The 9,598-nt window shown below is 36.4% G+C and overlaps 1 protein-coding gene across 1 annotated transcript in view; it reads right to left on the bottom strand.

Annotated features, from left to right (window-relative positions):
- Nucleotides 1–670: 670 nt before the first annotated feature.
- The window catches only part of RSF1 (remodeling and spacing factor 1), a 411,197-nt gene continuing 402,269 nt past the window's right edge, over nt 671–9,598 (bottom strand). Inside the window, exons 8-9 of the mRNA XM_053705598.1 lie at nt 3,018–3,212; nt 671–2,770 (exon numbers count right to left, since the gene is read on the bottom strand). Coding sequence (XP_053561573.1) covers nt 2,232–2,770; nt 3,018–3,212 — 734 coding nt within the window. The 3' untranslated portion in view covers nt 671–2,231. The remainder of the gene's footprint in view (nt 2,771–3,017; nt 3,213–9,598) is intronic.

The following is a 9,598-nucleotide window of genomic DNA, read 5'->3' as shown; positions in this document are numbered from 1 at the left end:
TTGTGTTTCTTACAGGATTTACAAAGTAAGCATTAGTTTTAGCTAACACTAGGATTTTAATGTTAGCAATTTTGTGCCTATTTGATTTAGAGAAAAATTAGCACTTTAGTGGGTTTGCAACTAAAAATTTAAGATAGAGTTCACAGAGTGTGTAAATTTCTATTTCAGTAGAAGCTGAGAACAGCATTCCTAAATATTAAAAATATCCCTTTGCTTAAACATGTTTTTAAAATCACAACAGGCCCCTCTCAGTATGTAAAACAAAGAATAAATCAGAAAACAATGAGGCAAATAATGTATGAATAATTATGACAATAATGGTACTGATACTACAAGCAATATAATGTCTAAGCTATTCAAAGGTCTTGATTATTGCATTAAAATATATAATACTCACCCATAAGCAGCCATTATGTTATAAATCAAGCAAGAATGAAATATTAACACTGAATCTAAATGTAAGGGTCTCTGGATGTACGAACACCAAAACGTATGAACTAAATGTTTTTTGATTAGTTTAGTTGAAATGTGGCAAACACTAAAGTATATGAAATTCTAAAATGTTTGGCAAATGCATGGAAATTTGTGCCAATTTTGTAATTCAGTGTTTTACATAGAAACCAATTTGTATTTAGACATTTTAACAAGAAAAAAAAAAACTTCTGGACTATTTTGCTGATCTTAACATAAGTTTGTTTTTTTATGCATATTTATGTAATGGATACTCAGTTGTTCACTGAGTACAGTCCATGATTCTTATTTTACACTTGTCCAAATACCACACAATGGAGGGATCCTCGTGTGTCAAAAGATGGTGAAATACTGCAGACTGGTGATTGATTATGTCCAAGCAAAAATACTGTTCACATTTCACTTTCTTTAAAGGATGGTACAAAAAAAGTATAAACCAGGCACAATTTTAAAAGGGACCATGCTAAACAATTAACAGGAGCAGCAAAAGTGCACAATTACAGATTATCAATGTATCAATCAGTTTGAAACAAGTCTGGTTTTTAAAAAGTGCCTATTTTCATAAACATTTTATCATTGTAATTTTAAGATCATAATTTGAATGTTTAAAGAGTTTGTCATTATGAAATATTAGTTCTCAATTAGCTTTTATATTTTGATTCAAACAGTTAAATTTCTGAACAATGCTGTAAATACATTTAATGCTGTAAACAGCATTTAAATATATGGAAACCAATGACACCATTGAGAAAAAAAATCTTCAATTTGAAGTAAACATTACTGGGGGTTTATCCTTTAACTCCTTAAGTTCTCAAGGGGACAATTATTCCATAATGGCTCTTCAGTCAATGAAAGGGTTAAAATATAATCAATTACCACTTTACCAAAAAATGGCAGTAAAAATTTCACCACAAGTAATCTTCATAAAACTAAAAGCGACATCAAAAAATGTTTTGGATGTCACAGAGTTTTAGATTTATTGTATGTTTTGTGTCACTAGAACAGTAAAAGAAGAAACCTGCCAAGTAAAGTACCTTAGGTCACAAATATATTCTAATCTTCTACATAGGATTAAAAAATATAATGGCAGATTACGCAAAAATGTGTTAAAGAGCCTTCTGAAACAGATGTGGTCTAATTCATTTTGATGTTACCATGAATCCTAACCAAATTGTAAAGAGACACACTTGGGTGACCACTATCGTATCTGTAACTCACAAAACAACAAATAAGCAGTTGGTCATTTTTATTTGTAACTGCTTGGTTACTGTAACCTAAGTATGGAGTATTTAAATAGAATATATATCTCATATGAAAAAGCTAAAAGCAACAAGTGCTTAACCCATTTCCCATTCATTTCTTATTATGGATTCTGCTCCTTGTCTCCAAAGAAAAATATCTATTTTTGAGGACATCTGGAATGCATTTTGCCCCACCCTTATTCACAAATTACTGAGGACCCTCCCTCCCCCATGTTCTTGGATGGTTTCCATCAGTGAAAATAGCCCATGACCTCAAATGCAATGAGAAAAAAACAATGAATTAAAAAAAACACATAAAAAAAGAATTTACATAATTATTTTTGAAAGTTCAAAAACTGGTCACTTCACAGAAAGACTGCAGGACTGGTCAAATGTTCGCTTCTATAAAAGGTAAAACTTGTAGTGGAAAGAATTTATAGGAGGAATAAAACTGCATTGATAACTGGCCCGCTGGTATGAGCTACTGTGGAATAAATTAGCACAAATGGAAGAGGAATTTTATAACTGTTCACTGTTACAAACATAATCCACAAGGTCAGTTACTCGCAATAATTCATCCTCATCTTCCTCTGGCACTACAGCTTCCGGATTGCTACCTGTCCCATTGGAAGCCTGACTGATATTGGCTGAAGTGTCCTTTGAGGTCTGACTCTTGTCACTTGGTTTTCCAATCAAGTTCTCAATAGTTTTTCCCGGGCTCTGTCCATTGGTAGATGGTAAATCTACCAAACTATAGTCCAACGGGCTTTCATCCTTCCCTACATTATCAAAGTCATCATCATCACTCTCTATCCGATAGCAAGGTTTCTTAGTGCTTTCTTGGAGGTTGATAGTAGCAGAAGGTTTGTCTACTGTAGGAGGTTTCTCCACCTCACAAACCTTGGTATCATCTTCTTCATCTTCGTCTGTCTCAATCCGATTAAGCCTTTTTCGGACAGGCTTTTCATCTTCTGAGCATTCATCATTTGAGCTTCGAATGCGCTTCCGTAGCAGTGGCGGCCTCCCTCTACCTGGCCGCCTTTTCTCAGTACCGCTCTCTGAAAGAGTTAAACAGTGACACAAAAATCAGATTAGAACTGATAAACCTTAAAGGAATATTTAGAGGAAAATATTGACCCTTTATCCTAAAATCCATTTGATTTTCTATTTTTTTTTCCAAAAACAAGACTTGCAGCTTTTTTGCTAAAACATTTTATACCAGTGAACAACAGTAATTTAATACACATACATACAGACACAAACATGTAAACAATTAGAAGCACTGTCATTATTAAGTGATCATACCGTTACTTTCAGAACTGGAGAATCTTCGTTTAAGTATTCGTCTCATTTCTTTGCCTCTTCCATATCGAGCTCCTTTCTGGGAGCCATCACTTTCAGAGTCTTCTTTGTAGTTGACCTGACGTTTCTGATTTCTCCTCGATCTCCTCCTCCTCATATCCAGGTAGTCATCACTATAATCACTGGAAGCATCAGTTTCTACAAAAAGTGCCAAGTAACTAATGTTAGGAAGACTATTAGTTAATAAGTGAGTCAAGAACAATATATTTTTAGAGAAGAGAAGGAATAGTTATGGATGCTCCCAGTAGAAACACGTGGGTAATTTTAAAACTCAAGTTTGCTACAGATCACAGAAAATTTTTAAATTTCTTCATTGAAGACCAGAAGGATAATTTGAGGTAGTGTTCCTTTATAGAAAATGTTGGTACATCAAGGGAATAAAATCATCATAAATGTTAGCAGTGAAAGTAACAATGGCTTAAAATTAAGTTCACAAATTAAGGGTCTGATGCATTAAATCAGATATAAAAAACTAAATTTATTCTTAACTGATACATTTCTTTTTTGGTTGAGAGAGTCCACAATCTTGAGAATTCAGCACCTGGCCACCAAGAGGCAGCACCAGACACCCCACACCAGAGTTTTAAGTATCCCTCCTACTTCCCTCTCTTGTACAGCCAAGTAAGAGAGTAAAGGAAAGAGAGATAAGTGGGGTAAAGTGGGGTAAAGAGGTGCAAACTAGAGCTGCCACCATCAGCAAAAAGATATGGACAGTTTCGTGGACTATCACAGCCTTAGAAAGAAAGACATTTTTTAGGTAAGAATAGATTATATTTTCTTTCTATTGTGAGATACTGTTCGTAATTATAGAAAAACCCAGTTGCACCCAGTTATGTCAATCTTTTAATGGGTAAATGGGAAGAGGGCTTCCTGTTTAAACATGAGCTGGGTGCAAATCGCGTGATGTACAAGAGGTATATAGAAGATATAATTATGATCTGGAAGGGCAAAAGGCAGATCTTGATAAGCTGATATCTTATATGAATCAGAACATCATGGGTCTAAAATCTACTAGTGAACAAAGCCAAGAAAAGATTGCATTTCTGGATTTAGAAATTGAAGCAATATATAATAATATAATATAATTATAAAAACACATTTTAAAGAAATAGACAGTAACAACTATTTCCATATGAGTAGTTGCCATTTTGATAAAAGGAAGACAAAAATTCCTTGTGGACAATTTTTAAGAGTCAGAAAGAATTGTACGAAATTACAGGATTATGGGACACAGGTTACATTATTACAACAAAGATTTAATGGAAGAGGTTACCCTGATGAAAATATTGTAGGAGACATAGAAAAGGCAAGGTTAAGAGATAGACATTGTCTCATGGTAGGAGACAATGTCTACTGAGAATTTAAACAATACAGACATTCCGCAAACAGATGCGACTTATTCAGATAAGAAATCTATGGAGGAAAAATTAGTAGTACCATTTGTGACACAGTACTCGAAAGGCCATGAAGTTATTGAAAAGATTATAAAAAAGCATTGGCACTTTATCAGAACAGATTATTTTGGGCACTAAAATATCGGATACCCCTAGGTTTATGTATAGACAATCAAATAATTTCAAAAACATTCTAGCACAGAGTGAATTTAAATCAGACAACAAGAAACTGAAACATGTTGACCATTTGCGAAATAAAATAAAATAATTTTTTCCTTGTTTCTGTTGTAGATTATGCAGATATAGTAACAAAATTAAAGAATTCCAGTCCACCAAGACAGGGGAAACTTTTAGGATAACAAAACAATTAGGTGTACAGATAAAGGGGTATATACTTGATAAAATGCTTGTGTAATTTACAATATGTAGGAGAAATGACTAGGACCTTGAGAGAAAGAATATGTGAGCATGTAATATAGAGAAGGTAGATCTAGAGCCCCATTTATATGAACATTTTAGGGTGGTACATAATAACCTGAAGGATTTTAAATTTTGGGGAACATATAAGGTTAAAAAGAATTGGAGAGGAGGGAACGATGAAAATATGATATTAAAGAAAGAAGCAAAATGCATATACAGATTAAAGAACCTTTATCCCCTAGGTTTAACCTCAGAATTGGAAGTGAGCAATTTCTTTTTTTTTTTTTTTAAATGATCCACTGTTCCATTAATTTCCCTTTAGCTGATATTGTGTGAGTGCAGCCTTTTTCTATAATTACTTTTATCACCAATTTTGCTTTGTTCTCTTCAGATTCTTAGTTGAAAGGTAATTCTAGGAGGTTCATATGCTAATTTCTTAGACCTTGAAGACTGCCTCCAATCTGAATGCATTTTGACCACGAGAGGGCATTAGTTCATGTGTTTCATATAGATAACATTAAGCTCATGCACGTTAAGTTACCCTGGAGTGAACACTGATTGGCTAAAATGCAAATCTGTCAAAAGAACTGAAATAAGGGGGCAGTCTGCAGAAGCTTATATACAAGGTAATCACAGAGGTAAAAAGGGTATTTCTAGAACAGTGTTGGTTATGCAAAACTGGGGCATGGGTAATAAAAGGATTATCTTTCTTTTTAAACAACAAAAAATATGGTGTTGACTGTCCCTTTAAGGATCGCCCTGAGCTCCAGGACATTGATAGGCAAGGTTGCTTCCTGTCGCAAACAGACTTCCTGTGCCCTCAGATGACTTCAAACTGCCCCCATCCTGACAGGCTGGCATCAGATGAGATTATCTGCCATGTCGGTTGGAGGAAGCTCACACCCCGAGAGACGGTCTTGTAGGCCAGTCTAAAGAAATTGACAGACAAATCTGAAAAAGCCATGCTCCACTGCCTCAGCATGCATAATTGGAGGGGACGCAGATAGAAACGTAAAAAAGGAGTGGCATCTGACTCTAACCATGAGCCCACCACCTCCAGTTGTAGACAGAAGCATTTAGCAAGCTGATAGGAGTTTGAGCTTGCACTGTTCTGTTAAGAACAACTTCATAGCCACTGAATTTATAATCACTCCCAAAAAGCATACACTTGTCTGTGGAATTAAGTAACTCTTGGCAACGATCTTCCAGCCATGACTACTTAGGTTTCTCTGTGTGAACAGATGCTGAATGAAAATATGGAACCTGAACCAAGATATCGTCCAGGTAAGGTGCCACCGATATCCCCTTTTGCCAGGCCAAAAGGTAAGCCAACACACTAGTAATGCTGGTTTAGAAAAGCAAACCACAGAAATTGGTGATGATCTGGATGAAAAGGGATGTGAAAGTGCATGTCCTTCAAATCTATAGTTGGCATTAACTGACCCTGAAGAAGCAGGAGGAAAGTACCTTAAAAAAATCTGTTCAAAATCTTTAAGTCCAGAATGGGTCTGAACTAGCCACACTCCTTTGGAACTATGAAGAGGTTGGAATAAAATCCCACTCAAGTTCTGTCAGAGGTATGGGACAATAACCCCCACACGTCCTCTAGATCTTTTACACATTGAAGGAAGGTTCTTTTTTTCTGGACGTCTGGAAATGTGTAACAGGATAAATCTTCCTTGCGGAGATTGAGTTCTGAAGCCTATACTGTATAATTTAGACACTAGTTAAAAAACCCAAGGATCTTGGACAGAACTTGCCCAAATCTCTCGAAAAAGGATTAGCCTGCCCCCTGCCGGAGCTGAATCAAGGGCTGCACCTTCATGTTGACTTGTTATCAAAGGAGATCCTCTTGGACTGCTTGGACTTATTTCAAGTTGAGGTAGGTCTCCTGGTGGGCTTGAGAGGGTCTGACTTCTGGTTAGAGGAATATTTCTAGTGCTTGTTCTGGAGAAAGGAATGTAACCTACTGTTATACCTTCCTTTAGGTTTAGTCTTGTTGTTCTATGTCAAAAAAGCTCCTTTGCCACCGATGACAGTAGAGATAATGGAATCTAAACCAAGATCATACCCTTAAAGGCGAGAGTTAAACTAGATTTAGACTAGGGCTGTACGATTAATCGCAGATGCAGTTTTAAACCGCGATTACTTGCGAGAGTACGCAATTTAAAAATAAAATAAAAAATCTTCAGATCGTCATGAAAACGGAGGTGGAGAGGGAGGATGAGAGGCGGACCAGTGTGCGGCCGTGCGCGGACCTGAGAATGCCTGCAAAACGGCCATTTTGGAAGGGTGTGAAGAGTGTGTGGGAGTCATCTTGGAGTGTTGTGGCAGTGGTCAAGCGGTGGGACAGCTCAAAATTGTGAGCAATAAAGTAAATATTTAAAAAAAAAAAAACTTTAAAGTGCCTTACTGATTTTTTTTTTTTGTTTAACTTCTGTGACACTTAACATCGAGTTTGATTACATATTACAATAATACAATATATTTTATTTATAAATGTTCATCAAGGGTTGCTTGTAGGATGTATTGTGAAATGAATTGTAAAATATAATATATTCAACATAATGTTACCAAAATATATAAATAAATAATATCTACTACGTACTGCTCTATCTTTATCAACTATCTAGTAGATAGATTATAGAGGATGAATGATATATAGTTACTTACTAGATAGATGATAATTGTAATATTATATTTATTATTTATATTTATTTATTTAATATATAAATTTAGTTGAGTCAAGTGTAGATTCCCATAAGATAGATCATCAATCATCAGTAGTAGTACACAGTGGTGCAGTGCACAACAAGTTTTTTTTATTTTTTCTCTAATTATAAGTGTTCATTTTTATGCTCCAAGAGTGTACTGCACATTGAGAAACATGTACAGTAAGATTCTGTAGTGTTAAATAAATGTTTTACTGAAAAATTAAGGTGTTATAGTAATTTGTAATAAAAATTTATTCCCCCCCCCCCATATTGCCCAGCCCTAATTTAGACCATGATTTAAGCCAAAGGGCCCTTCAGAACAGAACCACTAAGGCAGTAATTTTGGCATTTATATGAACAATCAGAATGACTGCATCACAAAAAATGCATTTGCCCTCTTTAGGCATTGAATAAGGTCTTTAATATCTTCCAAAAAAAGATTCCTCGAAACTAAGTAATTTAAGGAGTTACACCAGAATGCCACGGCACCTGCAACAGCGGCAATTCTGACTGCTGGTTGAAATAACAGTTCACCTTGATGAAAAGCCTTTCTGAGATAACCCTCAAGTTTCCTGTCCATAGGATCTTTGAAAGTGTATAATGTTTTTTTCTGGCTAAAGTAGAAATCGCCCCATTAACCATAGACATAGCTCACCAGTTTCATATTGGTTTCAGGAAAAAGAAAAAGGTTTTTAAAAAGTAGGCAATGGAGAGAAGGTCTCAGATACCATTCTTTGGTCTCAGATACCAAAGTTGGTACCAAGAAGCAATCTGGAACCTTAGACTTAGGCCTGAAAATCAGATCTAACTTCTGTAACGGTTCTTCTGCAACCCAATTAGCATCTTAAACCCTAGAGTCCTCAGGACCTCCTTCAGTAAGAAGCATAGATGCTCCATCTTGAATTGAAAAGTAATATCAACTGATTCCTTGAATCCTCTAAGGAAACCTCCCTGTCTGAAGAAGAACCCCCAGACTCATCTCATGTGATGAGATATTCTTGAGCTTATGCTTACTTATAGGCAGGATAGCTGCTATAGGTTCAGACACCACTGATGGTAAGGGGTTCTTAAAAGTGGGTGTAAAATCAGTCACTCCACCCTGCATAACATAAACAGGTGTTATTCCTGCTGCAGCAGCAATGCTTGGGGCCTGAGAATGGGACTGCAGAACAGAGCATAAGTCGTGCTGGTGGACAGTGACCAGTTTGCACAACAGACATTTATTAACTGCAACTCCCCCACACACTGTATGAGAGCAGTAGGATAACTTAGAAAGGAGTATTAAAAAAACTACAGAAAGAGCCATAATACATGAAATACCTGCAACAATGTAGAGATAGGCCATATCTGCAGCATCTACTGTTCATATTAGTGGATTCTGCCTTTATAGAAGCTGATAATTTGGTATAAGCCCCAGTGTTCCGGAAAAATGTGAGGTATTAGGTGGAAGAGAAGATGGCCTCATACTACCCCCCGCCCCCCCTCTGCGGTAATGCTCCTGGAGCCGCTAAGTAATCAGTACTATCTTGCTTGTCACTGCATTTTCCCTATTATTGTTTTAGTGCTACTGTGTCATTTGTGGATCCTCAGCTTACTTCGATGCCGCTACTGTAAAATTATGGAGTACACGTGGCTTACTTTTCAGCAAAGTGTAACAAAGTTCCTTGATGACCACTTCACTAAATTATGTAAGACTATTTCTCAGCAGTATGCTCTGAGCGCTGTCACTGCAATCAGCGTTAACGAGTTTCGCTGCCTGCCTTTTTTCACTCAAGTCCATGTCAGAAGCGATGCTACTATCTGTCACACTTGAAGGGCTGTGTTTCTGTTCCACGCCGTAGATTCCGGTAAGATTGTTTCATTTTATTTTGTTATGTGAATGTAATGTGAACGAAGAAGTTAGGGTCCCAGTGGGACTCCTTTTATCTTTTGCAATCAAGGGTTAACAATGTGTTCAGGCACAGGGGGTTATTTAAGATTTAGCACAAAACAATGC

The sequence above is a fragment of the Bombina bombina genome, chromosome 3 (assembly GCF_027579735.1).
Source record: "Bombina bombina isolate aBomBom1 chromosome 3, aBomBom1.pri, whole genome shotgun sequence".
Lineage (NCBI taxonomy): Eukaryota > Metazoa > Chordata > Amphibia > Anura > Bombinatoridae > Bombina > Bombina bombina.
This window is presented reverse-complemented; position numbering and strand designations above follow the sequence as displayed.